Source organism: Scyliorhinus canicula, chromosome 2 (assembly GCF_902713615.1).
Source record: "Scyliorhinus canicula chromosome 2, sScyCan1.1, whole genome shotgun sequence".
Classification (NCBI taxonomy): domain Eukaryota; kingdom Metazoa; phylum Chordata; class Chondrichthyes; order Carcharhiniformes; family Scyliorhinidae; genus Scyliorhinus; species Scyliorhinus canicula.
Genome location: NC_052147.1, coordinates 1,780,987 through 1,801,995, shown reverse-complemented (window position 1 = coordinate 1,801,995; position 21,009 = coordinate 1,780,987). Strand labels below are relative to the sequence as shown.

The window sequence follows — 21,009 nt, the reverse complement described above, 5'->3', positions numbered from 1 at the left end:
GTCTCAAACTCATGGTCACAGCCTCATAACAAGTCAAGACAGCACTCAATAGAGTGCATACCTCCACCACACATGAGGTTTTACCCTGCCTCATTGATGCCTCATTGATGCTCTGCAGCTACAAAGCTGAAAAAGGAAATATTTTATTCCGAGTTCCCATCTCACTGAGGCTTCAAATCAAACCACATCCAACAACCTGCTCTGAAAACTCTGCTCACATTTTGGCAGCTGAGACAAGAGGCGCCACATCAGTGGACACCATCCACACCATTAAAAAAAAACCAATCAACAGCATTCTAAATGAAGTGAAGCAACCCATAAGAATATATAAATATATAAGATCCTGAACCGTGTTGACAAGTTGGATTTGGAAAGGATATTTCCTCTTGTGGGTGAGTCCAGACCAGGGGGCAGTGTTTAAAATTAGGACGGAGATGAGGAGAATTGTTTCTCTCCGAGTTGTGTGAATTTGGAAATCTCCGCCTTAGAAGGTGGTGGAGGCGGGGTCACTGAATAATTTTAAGGTGCAGGTCAGTAGATTCTTGTTGGGGTAGGGGGTCAAAGGTTATCGGGGTAGATGGGAATGTGGAAATTGAAACAAAAACTGATCAAACACGATCTTATTGAATAGTGGAGCAGGCTCGAGGGGCCGAGGATTACTCCTGTTCCTAGTTTGTATGTTCGGATTACAAATAATCAAATCTTCCAAAGCTTAAGGATCCGCTAAGAAATTTGAGGAAACAGATCAGCACCTTGACCAGAGATGAATTGCTTCTTCCTTGCGCCATACACTATCTGTACACCAGGTTTCACTGAAACCTCTCCATTAGAGTTTGAGATATATTGTTTACAGACAAACAAACTGACTGCAGAATATCAACTCTGTCCACCTTCAGTGGTGGGGGTAAGAAGTGGTCGAGCGTTTGGAACTGAGATGAGGAGAAAGTATACAAGGAAAGAGGTTACGCTGGAAGTGTTTATGAAAAACTAGTTAGAACACAGCTAGAGTTCTGTGCACCGTTCTGGTCACTACATTACATAAAGGATGTGATCACACGAAAGCGAATAACAAGGAGATTTACGAGAATGGTAAGAAGTCTTGCAACACAAGGTTAAAGTCCTTTAACCTGGTGTGTTGTAAGACTTCTTACTGTGCTCACCCCAGTCCAACGCCGGCATCTCCACATTATGAGAATGGTGCCAGGAATTGAAGAATTTTAGCTTTGAGGGAACATTGGATAGGTTGGGATTGTTTTCTTTGGGTCAGAGGAGGCTAAAGAGAGATTTAATTTAGTTGTATAACTGTGATGCTCAACCTGGTTTGTTGCATTGTGAACACACCACCCTTTGCCATCAGGTCCTGCAGTGGGACTTGAACCTGGAATTTCTTGGGCAGGGACACTATTCACTGCAACACAAGACCTCCCGAAAATAGTATGGATGTGAAGGACCAACTTCCCTCAGCACAGATATCAATAACTGGGGACCATTGATTTAAAGTAACTGCTGGAAGGATTAAAGGAAATGGAAGGAACATTTTCTTTTACCCAGTCTGGAACACCCTAAATGAAAGGGTGTTAGTGGCTTGTATACTGAGACAGTGACCAATAAAATATTTCATGTGCCTTCTTAGGGCAGCACGGTAGCATTGTGGATAGCACAATCGCTTCACAGCTCCAGGGTCCCAGGTTCGATTCCGGCTTGGGTCACTGTCTGTGCGGAGTCTGTACATCCTCCCCGTGTCTGCGTGGGTTTCCTCCGGGTGCTCCGGTTTCCTCCCACAGTCCAAAGATGTGCAGGTTAGGTGGATTGGCCATGATAAATTGCCCTTAGTGTCCAAAATTGCCCCTCGTGTTAGGTGGGGTTACTGGGTTATTGGGATAGGGTGGAGTTGTTGACCTTGGGTAGGGTGCTCTTTCCAAGAGCCGGTGCAGACTCGATGGGCTGAATGGCCTCCTTCTGCACTGTAAATTCTATTCTATGAATTAACCTTCCTGTCATGGCAGCACGGTAGCACAGTTGCTAACCACAGCTCCAAGTTCGATTCCCAGCTTGGGTCACTGTCCGTGCGGAATTTGCACTTTCTCCTCGTGTCTGCGTGCGTTTCCTCCGGGTCCTCCGGTTTCCCCCCAAACCTGCCTCCCATCCATTGACTCTGTCTATACCTCCCGCTGCCTTGGGAAAGCAGGCAGCATAACCAAAAACCCCTCCCACCCGGGTTATTCTCTCCTCCAATCTCTTCCATCGGGCTGGAAATACAAACAGATTCGAAAACAGTTTCTTCCCCACTGTTACCGGCCTCACAGACTGAGCTGATCTCTTCGCACATCTTCTCTACTCAGTTGTACTACACTCCTGTTTGCTCCACTCGATGTCTGTGATAATGTATTTACATTGTGTATCTATTGTATATCCAGAGTTTTTCATGTATGGAAAGATCTGTCTGGACTGTACGCAGAACAATATACTTTTCACTGAACCTCGGTACACGTGACAATCAACCCAAATCTAATAAACACAAGCCCAATCCAATCATGATCTAGTCCTTTGCCTTGTTCGCCCTCCCAAATCCATCACCTCACACTCATTTCCATTAAATTCCAAGGTCACTTTTCCACCCAGTTGACCAGTCCATCAATATCTTGCTGTAGTTTCGAGCTTTCTTTGTCATCATCGACCAAAAGACCATCTTTTGTATTGTCTGCAAACTTCGTCATCATGGCCCCTCCATTGAAATCGAAATCATTGATATATAAACAGCGAGGGACCCTGTCAAACCCAACTGGAATCAACCTTCCAACAACAAAAACAGCCATCGACCATTTCCCTTTGCTTCCTGTCACTCAGACAATTTTGGATCCCACTTTCCATTGGATCCTGTAATCAGTCCCATGGGACTTTGCCAAAATCCTTGTTAAAATCCATGTAGACTACATCAAATACTATACCCTGATCGATCTTCCTTGTCACTTTAGACAAGTTAGCTAAACATGACCTTTTCTTAACAAATGCAAGTTGACTTGCCTTGATTAATCTGTGCCTTTCTAAATTATTGGGCTGGATTCTCCATTTTTGGGACTATGTCCCCATGCCGTTGTGAAAACTGTGGTCTTTTACACCAGGAAAACTGGCATCAAAAGGCCACAGATTCACAGCCCCACAGAGGGGGCTAGCAGGCAGCTGTCATGGAGGTCACAGCTCCAGCTGCCGAGACGACCCCCCGCACTTCCGGGTCAGAGGCCGCACATGCGCAGGGCAGCGGCCTCCAGCGGCAGCGCTGTGCTCCATGGCGGACTCAGCCCACGGACCTGGACCGCAAAATAGTGCCCCCGATCGGCCGCTCGCCTGAGCCAGACCGCCCTCACACATAGCCCCCAGTCCCGAATGAGGCTCCCCCAGCCCTCCGATCAGCCCTCCCCTGACTGTGGCGCATCCGGACTAAGTCCGTAGCCACCACGTGAGGTTTCTGAACGGAAGGACCAGGTTAGAACCACGCCGTCGGGAATTCGGCCGGTCAGGGGCGGAGAATAGTGGGGCGGGACTCGGGCAGTGGCCTGAGGCGGTGGATACTTGGCGCGTCGTACTCCACGACTCCGCCGCTTTTCAGGAGGCAGAGTACAGTGGAACCGGCGGCGGCCCTGATTCTGTGCGGGGAAACGGATTCTCCGTCCCATTGCCGAATGCGATTTCGGCGTCGGTGTGCAGATAATCCAGCCCGTGGTTTTTGCTGTCCGTTAGAAAACTTCCAGCAGTTTTCCAGGTTCAGCTGAATGACTTGTAATCCCCTTTTGAAACAATGGCACTATTTTAGCAGTCCCTCTGGTATAAAAACCATCCAGCACCTTGGCAGGCCTGCTCCAACTTATAATAATCATAATCTTTACTGTCACAAGTAGGCTTACATTAACACTGCAATGAAGTTACTGTGAAAAGCCCCTAGTCGCCACATTCCGGCGCCTGTTCGGCTACACAGAGGGAGAATTCAGAATGTCCAATTCACCTAACAGCGCGTCTTTCGGGACTTGTGGGAGGAAACCGGAGCACCCGGAGGAAACCCACGCAGACACGGGGAGAACGTGCAGACTCCCCACAGACAGTGGCCCAGCGGGGAATTGAGCCCGGGACCCTGGAGCTGTGAAGCAACTTTGATAACCACTGTGCTACTGTGCCACCTTTCGATTCATCTAAGATTAAAAATAAATTAATCCTGCTTGTGTGTTCGTCTTTAGGGTGATGTTGTTACTCATTTTATCACATTGTAGGAAATAGTCCTTGGCCAAGAGGAGATAATTCACCAGGGTTTCCATTTCTGGTAACTTTGCAATGGACCCTTGCAGAGAATGAAGTTATGATGGTCAGACAAGGACAGTGTTGGACCCAGTGTGGAAATATGCAGCCAGGAAATCTGACCAGTCCAATCAGACACATGAGGAATGGGCAGTGAAAGTGCACCAAGTGAACACACCAGGGGGAGAGCTCAGAAATCTGGGAGAGGGGATGGGAAACAAGGAGAGGGGCTCACATAATTGTGGGAGTCCGTCAAGAAACTGATGGAGGAGGAGAAGAAAGCTGGTTGACAGAATAGAAAACTGGAAAAGAGAAATGAAAACTAAACTGGAGGGAAGGGCTGGCTCGAGAAGAGGGCCAGGGAAATCCAGGATCAGATAGAAAATTCAGGACAGGCCAGGAAGGGGATTAATAAACTGGGGGAGGGGAATACTGCCAGAAGCAATCTCTACTAGTGTTCACTATTCCTGTTTCAGATACTAAAGCCTGATGATCACATTGCCAAACAGAGATACATTGCAGGGAAAGTGGTCCTTACTAAGGGGATCAGCGAGTGGGTCTCCTTTGATGTCACCGAGAGTGTAAAGGAATGGCTAATTAACCGAGGTGAGTTTCACATTATCATTGGTACAAATCAGACAGAAACCATTGCCTCAGAGGCACAGAGGAACCGTTATTTTAATTTCTTGCCAATTGGCGTTAGATTGTGTTGGGTCTTTGTTGGATTATATTGGGTCTGTGTTGGATTGCTTTAGGTCTGTGTTGGATTATATTGGGTCTGTGTTGGATTATATTGGGTCTGTGTTGGATTGCTTTAGGTCTGTGTTGGATCATATTGGGTCTGTGTTGGATTGCTTTAGGTCTGTGTTGGATTATATTGGGTCTGTGTTGGATTATATTGGGTCTGTGTTGGATTGCTTTAGGTCTGTGTTGGATTATATTGGGTCTGTGTTGGATTATATTGGGTCTGTGTTGGATTGCTTTGGGTCTGTGTTGGATTATATTGGGTCTGTGTTGGATTATATTGGGTTTGTGTTGGATTATATTGGGTCTGTGTTGGATTATATTGGGTCTGTGTTGGATTATATTGGGTTTGTGTTGGATTATATTGGGTCTGTGTGGGATTGCTTTGGGTCTGTTGGATTGTTTTGGGTCTGTGTTGGATTATATTGGGTCTGTGTTGGATTATATTGGGTCTGTGTTGGATTATATTGGGTCTGTGTTGGATTATATTGGGTCTGTGTTGGATTATATTGGGTCTGTGTTGGATTATATTGGGTTTGTGTTGGATTATATTGGGTCTGTGTGGGATTGCTTTGGGTCTGTGTTGGATTGTTTTGGGTCTGTGTTGGATTATATTGGGTCTGTGTTGGATTATATTGGGTCTGTGTTGGATTATATTGGGTCTGTGTTGGATTGCTTTAGGTCTGTGTTGGATTATATTGTGTCTGTGTTGGATTGCTTTGGATCTGTGTTGGATTATATTGGGTCTGTGTTGGATTGCTTTGGATCTGTGTTGGATTATATTGGGCCTGTGTTGGATTGCATTGGGTCCATGCTAGATTGTGTTGGGTCTGTGTTGGATTGTGCTGGTTCTGTATTCTGTCTGTGTTAGATTGAATGGTCTGTGTTTAATTATGTTGGGTTTGTATTGGGCCCATGTTGGATTGCCTTGGGTCCGTGTTGGATTGCCTTGGGTCCGTGTTGGATTGCATTGGGTCTGTGTTGGATTGCTTTGGGTCTGTGTTGGATTGCTTTAGGTCTGTGTTGGATTATATTGGGTCTGTATTGGGTCCGTGTTGGATTGCATTGGGTTCATGCTGTATTGTGTTGAGTCTATGTTGATTGCCTTGGGTCCATGTTGAGACTGTGTTGGATTGTGTTTGCTTCATGTTGGATTGCGTTGGCTTCATGTTGGATTGTGTTGGGCTTGTGTCAGATTATTTTGGGTCAGTATTGGTTCCATGTTGGATTGTGTTGGATCCGTGTTGTATTGTGTTGGAATATGACTTGTATTGAACTATATTATACCTAAATTGGATAATTTTGAATCTATGTTGTATTGTGTTGGGTCTGTTGGATTATATTGGATCACATTGGATTTTGTTAATCCAATTTGTGATGGTTTGTGTTGGGTCTGTGTTGGATTCTATTGAGATTGTATTGAGTCTGTGTTGGATTGTGTTGGGTCTGTGTTGGATTGTGCAGGGTCTGTGTTGGATTGTGTTGGATTCTATCGTTTTGTGTGAGTCTGTGTTGGATTGTGCTAGGTCTGTGTTGAATTGTGCTGGGTCTGTGCTGGATTGTGCTGGGTCTGTGTTGGATTGTGCTGGGTCTGTGTTGGATTGTGCTGGGTCTGTGTTGGATTGTGCTGGGTCAGTGTTGGATTGTGCTGGGTTAGTGTTGGATTGTGCTGGGTCTGTGTTGGATTGTGCTGGGTCTGTGTTGGATTGTGCTGGGTCTGTGTTGGATTGTGCTGGGTCAGTGTTGGATTGCGCTGGGTCAGTGTTGGATTGTGCTGGGTCAGTGTTGTATTGTGCTGGGTATGTGTTGGATTCTGTTGGGTATGTGTTGGATTCTGTTGGGTATGTGTTGGATTCTGCTGGGTCTGTGTTGGATTGTGTTGGGTCTGTGTTGGATTGTGCTGGGTCTGTGTTGGATGGTCCCGCATTTGTACTGGGCCTGTGTTGGATTGTGCTGGATCTGTGTTGGATTGTGTTGGGTTCTATTGGGTCTGTGTCGGATTGTGCTGGGTCTGTGTCGGATTGTGCTGGGTCTGTGTCGGATTGTGTTGGGCCTGTGTTGGATTGTGTTGGGCCTGTGTTGGGTCTGTGATGGTTTGTGTTGGGTCTGTGTTGGATTGTGTTGGGTCTGTGTTGGATTGTGTTGGTTCTGTGTTGATCTGTGTTGGATTGTGCTGGGCCTGTGTCGGATTGTGCTAGGCCTGTGTCGGATTGTGCTGGGCCTGTGTCTGATTGTGCTGGGCCTGTGTCTGATTGTGCTGGGCCTGTGTCTGATTGTGCTGGGCCTGTGTCTGATTGTGCTGGGCCTGTGTCTGATTGTGCTGGGCCTGTGTCTGATTGTGCTGGGCCTGTGTCGGATTGTGCTGGGCCTGTGTCTGATTGTGCTGGGCCTGTGTCTGATTGTGCTGGGCCTGTGTCGGATTGTGCTGGGCCTGTGTCGGATTGTGTTGGGCCTGTGTCGGATTGTGTTGGGCCTGTGTCGGATTGTGTTGGGCCTGTGTCGGTTTGTGTTGGGCCTGTGTCGGTTTGTGTTGGGCCTGTGTTGGTTTGTGTTGGGTCCGTGTTGGTTTGTGTTTGGTCTGTGTTGGATTGTGCTGGGTTTGTGTTGGGTTCTATTAGGTCTGTGTTGGATTGTGCTGGGTCTGTGTCGGATTGTGCTGGGTCTGTCGGATTGTGCTGGGCCTGTGTCGGATTGTGTTGGGTCTGTGTTGAGTCTGTCGGATTGTGCTGGGTCTGTGTCGGATTGTGTTTAGTTTGTGTTAGATTTGTGATAACCAGAAATGGCTGATTGCACCAAATAGGAAAAGCAATGGCCCAAGAACATTCCAGCTACGGTGTTGAGGATCTGCCCTTTGTCAAGCTATTCTAGTACAGCTATTCTAGTACAGCTATTCTAGTACAGCTATTCTAGTACAGCTATTCTAGTACAGCTATTCTAGTACATCTATTCTAGTACAGCTATTCTAGTACAGCTATTGTAGTACAGCTATTCTAGTACAGCTACAACACTGACATCCGCCTGACAAAGTGTAACACTTTTCAGGTTGTATTCCAGAAATCCAACCCGTCAGTAACCACCTAGCGTCTCATAGATTGTCATAGAATTTACAGTGCAGAAGGAGGCCATTCGGCCCATCGTGTTTGCACCGGCTCTTGGAAAGAGCACCCTACCCAAGGTCAACACCTCCACCCTATCCCCATAACCCAGTAACCCCACCCAACACTAAGGGCAATTTTGGACACTAAGGGCAATTTATCATGGCCAATCCACCTAACCTGCACATCTTTGGACTGTGGGAGGAAACCAGATCACCCGGAGGAAACCCACGCACACACGGGGAGGACGTGCAGAGTCCGCACAGACAGTGACCCAAGCCGGGAATCGAACCTGGGACCCTGGAGCTGTGAAGCAATTATGCTAACCACTATGCTACCGTGCTGCCCTGTCCTTCCCAATCATCCGCAAAGTAATGGAAGGAATCACCAACAGTGTTAGCAAGTGGCACCTACTCAACAAGAACCTGCTCAGGGACACTCAGTTTGGGTTCTGCCAGAGTCACTCAGCTTCTGACCTCATTGCAGCCGTGGTTCAAACATGGACACAAAACCGAATTCAAGAGCTGAGGTGAGAGTGCCTGCCCTTGTCATCAAGGCAGCCGCAGGAAAACTGAAGTCGATGGGAATTGGGGGAAGCTCTCCACTTGGTTGGAGTCATCCCCAATTTAAAGGAAGATGGTTGTCATTGTTGGACGTCCATCATCTCACCCCAGGTCACTGCTGAAGGAGTTCCTCGGGGAAGTGTGCTTGGCCCAATCACTTTCTGCTGCTTCATCAATGACCTTCCCTTTGCCATAAGGTCAGAAGTGGGGATGTTGCACAATGTTGAGCACCATTCACAATTCCTCAGCTACTGAAGCAGCCCATGTCCAAATGCAGCAAGACCTGGGTGACATTCAGGCTTCAACTTCCACCACACAAATGCCAGCCAACGACCATCTCCAACAAGGTGGGTGTGAACGAGGGATCGAACCATTTCCCCATGACATTCAATGGCATAAGCATTTCGAAATCCCCCACAATCAACATCCTGGCGGCTACTATTGACCAGAAACTAAATTGGATCAGCTATATAAATACTGTGGCTGCAAGAGGAGGTCAGAGGCTGAGAATCCTGCAGAGAGTAACTCACCTCCTGACCCCCCAAAGCTTGTCCACCATCTACAAGGCAGGAGTGTGATGGAATACTCCCCACTTGTCTCAGACTTGTGACCTGTACCATCAAGAGGGACACGGGAAGCAGGTACCTGGGAACCCCACCACCTGGAGGTTCTCCTCCAAGTCACTCATCACCCTGACTTGGAAATATATCGGCCGTTCCTTCACTGTCGCTGGGTCAAAATCCTGGAACTCCCTCCCTAACAGCACAGTAGATGTATCTACACCACACTGGGATTTAAAGAATCATGGAATCTCTACAGTGCAGAAGGAGGCCAATCTGCCTATCGGGTCTGCACCAACCCTTTGAAGAGCCCCTTACCCAAGCCCCACCCCTGCCCTGTCCCCATAACCATATCAAGCCTTCATGTTAGATTATGTTAATATTGTGTTGTTTTATGTTCCATATTTGAATATGTTTAGTCTGTGTTCGATTATAACCAGAATTCTTGTTACAGATACAAATCTGGGTTTGGAAATCAGTGTCCACTGTCCCTGTCACACCTTCCATGCCAATGGTGTCATCTCCAATGAACGTGAGGTTCTAGACGTCAAGTTCAAGGGTAGGAGCTTACAGTTTTTAGATGCTGTCTCTGACTCTCCCTATTTCCTTCTCTCCCTCATTCCCTTCCTGGATCACTTGCCCCATTCATCTCCTGTCAATTTGTTCTCACTCAGCTATACTGGATGTGAGGGATACGGGGAGAAGGTGGGATTGAGGGATGTGGGGAGAAGGTGGGATTGAGGGATACGGGGAGAAGGTGGGATTGAGGGATACGGGGAGAAGGTGGGATTGAGGGATGTGGGGAGAAGGTGGGATTGAGGGATGTGGGGAGAAGGTGGGATTGAGGGATATGGGGAGAAGGTGGGTGTGAGGGATACGGGGAGAAGGTGGGTGTGAGGGACGTGGGGAGAAGGTGGGATTGAGGGACGTGGGGAGAAGGGTGTGAGGGACATGGGGAGAAGGTGGGATTGAGGGACGTGGGGAGAAGGTGGGTGTGAGGGACATGGGGAGAAGATGGGATTGAGGGATGTGGGGAGAAGGTGGGATTGAGGGACATGGGGAGAAGGTGGGATTGAGGGACATGGGGAGAAGGTGGGTTTGAGGGACGTTGGGAGAAGGTGGGATTGAGGGATATGGGGAGAAGATGGGTGTGAGGGACGTTGGGAGAAGGTGGGATTGAGGGATATGGAGAGAAGGTGGGTGTGAGGGATATGGGGAGAAGGTGGGATTGAGGGATATGGGGAGAATGTGGGTTTGAGGGACGTGGGGAGAAGGTGGGTGTGAGGGATATGGGGAGAAGGTGGGATTGAGGGATATGGGGAGAATGTGGGTTTGAGGGACGTGGGGAGAAGGTGGGTGTGAGGGACGTGGGGAGAAGGTGGGTTTGAGGGACGTGGGAGAAGGTGGGATTCAGGGATATGGGGAGAAGGTGGGATTGAGGGAGGTGGGGAGAAGGTGGGTTTGAGGGATATGGGGAGAAGGTGGGATTGAGGGAGGTGGGGAGAAGGTTGGATTGAGGGACATGGGGAGAAGGTGGGATTGAGGGATATGGGGAGATGGTGGGGATTGAGGGAGGTGGGGAGATGGTGGGATTGAGGGACATGGGGAGAAGGTGGGATTGAGGGATATGGGGAGAAGGTGGGTTTGAGGGACGTGGGGAGAAGGTGGGATTGGGGGACATGGGGAGAAGGTGGGATTGAGGGATATGGGGAGAAGGTGGGTTTGAGGGATATGGGGAGAAGGTGGGTGTGAGGGACGTGGGGAGAAGGTGGGTTTGAGGGATATGGGGAGAAGGTGGGTTTGAGGGAGGTGGGGAGAAGGTAGGATTGAGGGACATGGGGAGAAGGTGGGTGTGAGGGATACGGGGAGAAGGTGGGATTGAGGGATATGGGGAGAAGGTGGGTTTGAGGGAGGTGGGGAGAAGGTAGGATTGAGGGACATGGGGAGAAGGTGGGTGTGAGGGATACGGGGAGAAGGTGGGATTGAGGGATACGGGGAGAAGGTGGGGTGTGAGGGACGTTGGGAGAAGGTGGGATTGAGGGATATGGGGAAAAGGTGGGTGTGAGAGACGTGGGGAGAAGGTGGGATTGAGGATATGGGGAGAAGGTGGGATTGAGGGATATGGGGAAAAGGTGGGTGTGAGAGACGTGGGGAGAAGGTGGGATTGAGGGATATGGGGAGAAGGTGGGATTGAGGGATATGGGGGAGAAGGTGGGATTGAGGGATATGGGGAGAAGGTGGATTGAGGGGATAGGGGGAGAAGGTGGGATTGAGGATATGGGGAGAAGGTGGGATGAGGATATGGGGAGAAGGTGGGTTTTGAGGGGAGGTGGGGAGAAGGTGGGTTTGAGGGACATGGGGAGAAGGTGGGTGTGAGGGATATGGGGAGAAGGTGGGTGTGAGGGACGTGGGGAGAAGGTGGGATTGAGGGATATGGGGAGAAGGTGGGTTTGAGGGACATGGGGAGAAGGTGGGATTGAGGGACGTTGGGAGAAGGTGGGATTGAGGGATATGGGGAGAAAGTGGGATTGAGGGATACGGGGAGAAGGTGGGGATTGAGGGATATGGGAGAAGGTGGGTTTGAGGGACATGGGAGAAGGTGGATTTAGGGACGTTGGGAGAAGGTGGGATTGAGGGATATGGGGAGAAAGTGGGATTGAGGGATACGGGGAGAAGGTGGGATTGAGGGATATGGGAGAAGGTGGGTTTGAGGGACATGGGGAGAAGGTGGGATTTAGGGACGTTGGGAGAAGGTGGGATTGAGGGATATGGGGAGAAAGTGGGATTGAGGGATACGGGAGAAGGTGGGATTGAGGGATATGGGAGAAGGTGGGATTGAGGGATATGGGAGAAGGTGGGATTGAGGGATACGGGGAGAAGGTGGGATTGAGGGATACGGGGGGAAGGTGGGATTGAGGGATATGGGGAGAAGGTGGGATTGAGGGATATGGGGAGAAGGTGGGATTGAGGGATATGGGGAGAAGGTGGATTGAGGGATATGGGGAGAAGGTGGGATTGAGGGATATGGGGAGAAGGTGGGATTGAGGGATACGGGGAGAAGGTGGGTTTGAGGGGCTGGCGTGCACGAAAGGTGGCCCCCAACTAGAGAGGCCGGTTTGCCAATTGGTGGGCCCCGATTGCGGGCCAGGTCACATCGGAGGCCACCCCCCCCCCCAGGCCGCTACCCGACCCTTCAGTGCCGAGGTTCCGCCGGCTCCGAGCAGGTCAGAACGGGGCCGGCGTGACTCGGTTTTTATTACAGCCGCTCGGCCTATTCGGGCCGGAGAAACGCGGGGTCACTGCGCAGACCTACCGGCGCCCCGCCAACCACGCCGGCCCCAATGGCGCCGATTCTCCACTCTGCGGAGAATCGCGTGCAGGCGTCGGGCGGCGTGGCCCGGTGACGGGTATTCTCCGGCCTGGCCCAGGGCTGGGAGAATCCCACCCCAGATTTGGCAAGAGGGGGAGTAATTGACATGTCAACAGTGGGGGGGGGAGAGACAAGGGGCTGAATCTCTGGTCGCCGACACCAAAATCACGTTCGGCGACCGGGCCACAGAATCCAAATTCCCGACCAAATCGGGGGCGGCGCAGCTTCAGCGATGCCCCACCCCCTTGAAGCCCCGCCCCCTCGATGCCCCGCCTCCTCCAAAGCAGCGTACTCTCTGAGTACATCACGTCACGTATCGACTGTCTCAGGACATTGCCTGAAGCCTGGCCCCCAATGCTCCGCCCCCCCAATGCCCCCCCCAATGCTCCGCCCCCCAACACTCCGCCCCCTGATGCCCCGCCCCCCGATGCTCCGCCCCCGACGCTCCTCCCCCCGATGCTCCGCTCCCCCGATGCTCCCCGCCCCCCCGATGCTCCACCCCCCAATGCTCCGCCCCCCTGATTCTCCACCCCCCCAATGCTCCGCCCCTGACACTCCGCCCCCGACGCTCCTCCCCCCAATGTTCCACCCCCCCGACACTCCGCCCCCCGTGCCCCGCCCCCGATGCTCCGCCCCCCGACACTCCGTCCTCGATGCTCCGCCCCCCCGACACTCCGCCCCCCGATGCTCCGCCCCCTCGATGCTCCGCCCCACGACACTCCGCCCCCGATGCCCCGCTCCCGATGCTCCGCCCCCCCGACAATCCGCCCCTCCGATGCTCCGCCCCCCGACACTCCGCCCCCTCAATGCTCCGCCCCCCGATGCTCCACCCCCTCGATGCTCCGCCCCAACCATCCGAGTTCCCGACGGCGCGGGATATGTGTGGTCTCACCCGTTGGGAACTCGGCATGGTGGCTGCGGACTCAATCCAGCGCCGCCACAGTCGGGGAAGGGCCGATCCGCAGGCAGGGGGGCCATTATTCTGGGCTGGGGGCACTCTGGTGGGGAGATGGTCTGGGGCTGGGGGGTGGGGGGGGGGGGACCATCGTCATGTGGATGCGTGGCCACGGACCCGGTAATTCTCCGGGATGTATCGACAGCTGGAGGCGGGAGCGCTACGCTGCCGTCCTGTTAGCCCCAACAAAACGGGGAATAGGAAGTTGTTTTCCTGCCGTTCCCACGCCAGCATGGCGACATAGTCTCCAAATCGAGAATCTAGCCCAGGGTGCGCAGAAAAATTGGAAGAACCAACAGCAGGAGAACAATATGGGAAGAGTAGGAGTTGGACAAAGGAAGAATCGTGAAATGAGTTTGAATGGATTTTAAGACGGTGAAGATGACGGTCCTTCCGAGATTCCTGTACGTGTTTCAGTGTCTCCCCATCTTTATTCCGCGGTCCTTTATTAAACGGGTCAACAGAGTGATCATGGGCTTTGTCTGGACGGGCAAGATCCCGCGAGTAAGGAAGGTAATGCTTGAGTGGAGTCGGGGAGAGGGCGGGCTGGCGCTGCCAAATTCTAGTAACTATTACTGGGCGGCGAATATAGCCATGATCAGGAAGTGGGTGGTGGGGGAGAGGGTCGGCATGGGAGCGTATGGAGGCGGATTCTTGCAAGGGCACCAGTTTGGGGGCAGTGGTAACTGCGCCTCTGCCGTTACCGCCAGCACGGTACTCCACCAGCCCCGTGGTGGTGGTGGCCCTGAGAGTCTGGGGGCAATGGAGGAGACATGTGGGGGCAGAGGGAGCATCCGTCTGGTCCCCAATCTGTGATAATCACCGGATTGCTCCGGGAAGTGTGGATGGGGGTTTCCGGATATGGCGGAGAGCAGGGATGGAGAGGATGGGAGATATGTTTATAGATGGGAACTTTCCGAGTATGAGGGCGCTGGAGGAGAAGTTTGGGTTGGCGAGGGGAAACAAATTCAGGTGTCTGCAGGTGCGGGACTTCCTATGTAAACAGGTGTCAACCTTCCGCTCCTACCGCTAAGGGGGATTCAGGGCAGGGTAGTTTCCAGAGGGTGGGTAGGAGAAGGGAGCGTCTCGGACATTTACAAGGAACTTATGGGAGACACAGACCGAGGAACTGAAGCGCAAGTGGGAGGAGGAGCTGGGAGGAGAGATAGAGGATGGAGGAGCTGGGAAGAGAGATAGAGGATGGAGGAGCTGGGAGGAGAGATAGAGGATGGAGGAGCTGGGAGGAGAGATAGAGGATGGAGGAGCTGGGAGGAGAGATAGAGGATGGTCTATGGGCGGACGCATTGGGTAGAGTCAGTGCGTCCGCAACATGTGCCAGGCTCAGCCTGATACAATTCAAGGTCGTTCACCGGGCTCACATGACAGTGGCCGGATGAGCAGATTCTTTGGGGTGGAAGACAGGTATGCGGGAGGGCCAGCGAACCATGTCCACATGTTCTGGACATGCCCGAAGCTGAGGGGATTTTGGCAGGGGTTTGCAGATGTCATGTCCACGGTGTTAAAAACAAGGGTGGCGCTGAGTCCAGAGGTGGCGATTTTCAGGGTGTCAAAGACCCGGGAATCCAGGAGGAGAAAGAGGCAGCCGTTCTGGCCTTTGCTTCCCTGCTAGCCCGGAGATGGATACTATTAGCTTGGAGGGACTCAGAGCCCCCGAAGTCGGAGACCTGGCTATCGGACATGGCTAGCTTTCTCTGTCTGGAGAAAATCAAGTTCGCTTTGAGAGGGTCACTGTTAGGGTTCACCCGGAGGTGGCAACCGTTCGTCGACTTCTTCATGGAAAATTAATCTTCAGCAGAAAGGTGGGGGGGGTTAGTTTAGCTTAGAGTAGGGGGTTAATAAAGGTGGGATCTGTTAGGGAGGGAGACGGCTTTTACACTATGTTTATAGTTTCATGTACATTGTTTATTTTGTTGTTATAATACCAAAAATACCTCAATAAAATATTTATTAAAATATAACCAATTTTTAATGGCTGTGTTCCTGCGAGGGTTGTTACAAATATGATTGAGGCATAAATGTCCACTTGGGAATATAATCTATTGGCCGGGACTTTCCGGCAGTTCTCACCAGCGGGATCGCCTGGTCCCACTGACAGCGGACACCCCCCCCCCTGGGATTCCAGATGGTGGGAGGTGCATAAAACAAGCCTGCCATTGGCCAATAGCAGGCCATCTCACTCTGCACAAATCAAGCCAGGGGGGTACGTGGAAAATCCCATCGCTTACTATAACACAGACCCGGGTAGGAATGGGAACGAAACATTCCTGATTACAATGCATTGCGAAGAGATAGGGAAGGAAAGAGAGATGGGAGATTGCTTCAGTATTGATCAGGGTCGTTTTTACGGTTCTACGTGAGAGGGGACTAGACGGTTCAATCTATTTGGTTTGAGTTAAGGGACAGAAAAGGAGGTGATACGTTGCTGAGTGTTTAGTGAAGACCCCCAAATAGTGAGAGGGAGATAGAGGAGCTTCGAAATGTAATAATATAACAGCAGACACAGCAAGGTGTTGAATTATCCCAATATAGACGGGCAATTAATTCATTGAATTTTTTAATGAGAAGTATATTCATTCACTCACGCCTCTGCCTCATGACAGCTCCACAGCTGTTTTGTGAGTTTTGTCAGTGACATCACCATCCACAGACAGGGGCCGAGTGTGGAGCTGGTCCCAGATTTACCTCCGCTGGCACGGGAATTCAACTCACACTGGAATTATTCCGGACATACTCGCCATTGATGTTAACAAGCCCCTTGTGTTGTGTTGTGCTCCAACCCCTCCAACGCAGCGTACTCCAGGCTGCTCCAACCCCTCCAACGCAGCGTACTCCAGGATGCTCTGTCCCCTCCAACGCAGCGTACTCCAGGCTGCTCCAACCCCTCCAACGCAGCGTACTCCAGGATGCTCCAACCCCTCCAACGCAGCGTACTCCAGGATGCTCTGTCCCCTCCAACGCAGCGTACTCCAGGATGCTCTGTCCCCTCCAACGCAGCGTACTCCAGGATGCTCTGTCCCCTCCAACGCAGCGTACTCCAGGCTGCTCCAACCCCTCCAACGCAGCGTACTCCAGGATGCTGCGGCCCCTCCAACGCAGCGTACTCCAGGATGCTCCGGTCCCTCCAACGCAGCGTACTCCAGGATGCTCTGTCCCCTCCAACGCAGCGTACTCCAGGATGCTCTGTCCCCTCCAACGCAGCGTACTCCAGGATGCTCTGTCCCCTCCAACGCAGCGTACTCCAGGCTGCTCTGTCCCCTCCAACGCAGCGTACTCCAGGATGCTCCGACCTCTCCAACGCAGCGTACTCCAGGCTGCTCTGTCCCCTCCAACGCAGCGTACTCCAGGCTGCTCCAACCCCTCCAACGCAGCGTACTCCAGGCTGCTCCAACCCCTCCAACGCAGCGTACTCCAGGCTGCTCCAACCCCTCCAACGCAGCGTACTCCAGGCTACTCCAACCCCTCCAACGCAGCGTACTCCAGGATGCTCCGACCTCTCCAATGCAGCGTACTCCAGGATGCTCTGTCCCCTCCAACGCAGCGTACTCCAGGATGCTCTGTCCCCTCCAACGCAGCGTACTCCAGGATGCTCCAACCCCTCCAACGCAGCGTACTCCAGGATGCTCCAACCCCTCCAACGCAGCGTACTCCAGGATGCTCCGACCTCTCCAATGCAGCGTACTCCAGGATGCTCTGTCCCCTCCAACGCAGCGTACTCCAGGATGCTCTGTCCCCTCCAACGCAGCGTACTCCAGGATGCTCCAACCCCTCCAACGCAGCGTACTCCAGGATGCTCCAACCCCTCCAACGCAGCGTACTCCAGGCTGCTCCAACCCCTCCAACGCAGCGTACTCCAGGCTGCTCTGTCCCCTCCAACGCAGCGTACTCCAGGATGCTCCAACCCCTCCAACGCAGCGTACTCCAGGATGCTGCGGCCCCTCCAACGCAGCGTACTCCAGGATGCTCCAACCCCTCCAACGCAGCGTACTCCAGGCTGCTCCAACCCCTCCAACGCACCGTACTCCAGGCTGCTCTGTCCCCTCCAACGCAGCGTACTCCAGGATGCTCCGGCCCCTCCAACGCAGCGTACTCCAGGCTGCTCCAACCCCTCCAACGCAGCGTACTCCAGGATGCTCTGTCCCCTCCAACGCAGCGTACTCCAGGCTGCTCTGTCCCCTCCAACGCAGCGTACTCCAGGATGCTGCGGCCCCTCCAACGCAGCGTACTCCAGGATGCTCCGTCCCCTCCAACGCAGCGTACTCCAGGATGCTCCGACCCCTCCAACGCAGCGTACTCCAGGATGCTCCGACCCCTCCAACGCGGAGTACTCCAGGCTGCTCCGACCCCTCCAACGCAGCGTACTCCAGGATGCTCCAACCCCTCCAACGCAGCGTACTCCAGGCTGCTCCGACCCCTCCAACGCAGCGTACTCCAGGCTGCTCCGGCCCCTCCAATGCAGCGTACTCCAGGATGCTCTGTCCCCTCCAACGCAGCATATTCCAGGCTGCTCCAACCCCTCCAACGCGGCGTACTCCAGGATGCTCCGTCCCCTCCAACGCAGCGTACTCCAGGCTGCTCCGTCCCCTCCAACGCGGCGTACTCCAGGATGCTCTGTCCCCTCCAACGCAGCGTACTTCAGGATGCTCCAACCCCTCCAACGCAGCGTACTCCAGGCTGCTCCGGCCCCTCCAACGCAGCGTATTCCAGGATGCTCCGTCCCCTCCAACGCAGCGTACTCCAGGCTGCTCCGGCCCCTCCAACGCAGCGTATTCCAGGCTGCTCCAACCCCTCCAACGCAGCGTACTCCAGGATGCTCCGTCCCCTCCAACGCAGCGTACTCCAGGCTGCTCCGGCCCCTCCAACGCAGCGTACTCCAGGATGCTCCGTCCCCTCCAACGCAGCGTACTCCAGGCTGCTCCGGCCCCTCCAACGCAGCGTATTCCAGGCTGCTCCGGCCCCTCCAACGCAGCGTATTCCAGGATGCTCCGTCCCCTCCAACGCAGCGTACTCCAGGATGCTCCGACCCATCCAACGCAGCGTACTCCAGGATGCTCCGACCCATCCAACGCAGCGTACTCCAGGCTGCTCCGGCCCCTCCAACGCAGCGTACTCCAGGATGCTCTGTCCCCTCCAACGCAGCGTACTCCAGGATGCTCCGGTCCCTCCAACGTGGCGTACTCCAGGATGCTCTGTCCCCTCCAACGTGGCGTACTCCAGGCTGCTCCGTCCCCTCCAACGCAGCGTACTCCAGGCTGCTCCGACCCCTCCAGGCTGCTCTGTCCCCTCCAACGCGGCCGGCAGAGTTCCTGACGGTATGGGTCACGTGTGGTCTCGGCGTTACAGCTGCGGGCTCAGTCCGGTGACACGGCAGTCGGGGGAGGGCCAATCCGCGGGCAGGGAGACTTTGCCAGGGGCTGGGGGCACTGTTGGGGGGAGGTCCGGGGCTTGCGAGCCAACCAAAGGGGGAGGGGGGCACAATTTGGCTGGCCACTGGTCGCCACTGTGCGCACGAGCGGCCACGGACCCGGCAATTCTCCAGGCCATATCGGCAGCTAGAGCCGGGTGGTCTACGCTGTCTCCCTGCTAGCCCCCCCAGCAGCGGGGTGGTCTACGCTGGCTCCCTGCTAGCCCCCCCAGCAGCCGGGTGGTCTACGCTGCCTCCCTGCTAGCCCCCCCAGCAGCCGGGTGGTCTACTCTGTCTCCCTGCTAGCCCCCCCGGGGTGGTCTACGCTGCCTCCCTGCTAGCCCCCCCAGCAGCGGGGTGGTCTACTCTGTCTCCCTGCTAGCCCCCCCAGCAGCGGGGTGGTCTACTCTGCCTCCCTGCTAGCCCCCCCCAGCAGCCGGGTGGTCTACGCTGCCTCCCTGCTAGCCCCCCCGGGGTGGTCTACGCTGCCTCCCTGCTAGCCCCCCCAGCAGCCGAGTTGTCTACGCTGCCTCCCTGCTAGCCCCCCCAGCAGCCGGGTGGTCTACGCTGCCTCCCTTCTAGCCCCCCCAGCAGCGGGGTGGTCTACGCTGCCTCCCTGCTAGCCCCCCCAGCAGCCGAGTGGTCTACACTGCCTCCCTGCTAGCCCCCCCAGCAGTGTGGTGGTCTACGCTGCCTCCCTGCTAGCCCCCCCAGCAGCCGAGTGGTCTACGCTGCCTCCCTGCTAGCCCCCCCAGCAGCCGGGTGGCTACGCTGCCTCCCTGCTAGCCCCCCCAGCAGCCGGGTGGTCTACGCTGCCTCCCTGCTAGCCCCCCCAGCAGCCGGGTGGTCTACGCTGCCTCCCTGCTAGCCCCCCCAGCAGCCGGGTGGTCTACGCTGCCTCCCTGCTAGCCCCCCCGGGGTGGTCTACGCTGTCTCCCTGCTAGCCCCCAGCAGCCGGTGGTCTACGCTGTCTCCCTGCTAGCCCCCCCAGCAGCGGGGTGGTTACGCTGCCTCCCTGCTAGCCCCCCCAGCAGCGGGGTGGTCTACGCTGTCTCCCTGCTAGCCCCCCCAGCAGCGGGGTGGTCTACGCTGTCTCCCTGCTAGCCCCCCCAGCAGCGGGGTGGTCTACTCTGTCTCCCTGCTAGCCCCCCCAGCAGCGGGGTGGTCTACTCTGCCTCCCTGCTAGCCCCCCCCAGCAGCCGGGTGGTCTACGCTGCCTCCCTGCTAGCCCCCCAGCAGCCGGGTGGTCTACGCTGCCTCCCTGCTAGCCCCCCCAGCAGCGGGGTGGCTACGCTGCCTCCCTGCTAGCCCCCCCAGCAGCGGGGTGGCTACGCTGCCTCCCTGCTAGCCCCCCCAGCAGCGGGGTGGCTACGCTGCCTCCCTGCTAGCCCCCCCAGCAGCGGGGTGGTCTACGCTGCCTCCCTGCTAGCCCCCCCAGCAGCGGGGTGGTCTACGCTGTCTCCCTGCTAGCCCCCCCAGCAGCCGAGTGGTCTACGCTGTCTCCCTGCTAGCCCCCCCAGCAGCGGGGTGGTCTACGCTGTCTCCCTGCTAGCCCCCCCAGCAGCCGGGTGGTCTACGCTGCCTCCCTGCTAGCCCCCCCAGCAGCCGGGTGGTCTACGCTGTCTCCCTGCTAGCCCCCCCAGCAGCCGGGTGGCTACTCTGTCTCCCTGCTAGCCCCCCAGCAGCCGGGTGGTCTACTCTGTCTCCCTGCTAGCCCCCCCAGCAGCCGGGTGGTCTACTCTGTCTCCCTGCTAGCCCCCCAGCAGCCGGGTGGTCTACGCTGCCTCCCTGCTAGCCCCCCCAGCAGCGGGGTGGTCTACGCTGCCTCCCTGCTAGCCCCCCCAGCAGCCGGGTGGTCTACGCTGCCTCCCTGCTAGCCCCCCCAGCAGCCGGGTGGTCTACGCTGCCTCCCTGCTAGCCCCCCCGGGGTGGTCTACGCTGTCTCCCTGCTAGCCCCCCAGCAGCCGGGTGGTCTACGCTGTCTCCCTGCTAGCCCCCCCAGCAGCGGGGTGG

The 21,009-nt window shown here is 54.7% G+C and overlaps 1 protein-coding gene across 1 annotated transcript in view; it reads left to right on the top strand.

The window, feature by feature from the left end:
- The window catches only part of LOC119962486 (transforming growth factor beta-3 proprotein-like), a 52,404-nt gene that overhangs the window by 29,104 nt on the left and 2,291 nt on the right, over nt 1-21,009 (top strand). The window contains exons 3-4 of the mRNA XM_038790431.1: nt 4,764-4,893; nt 9,704-9,808. Of these exons, the coding sequence (XP_038646359.1) occupies nt 4,764-4,893; nt 9,704-9,808 (235 nt within the window). The remainder of the gene's footprint in view (nt 1-4,763; nt 4,894-9,703; nt 9,809-21,009) is intronic.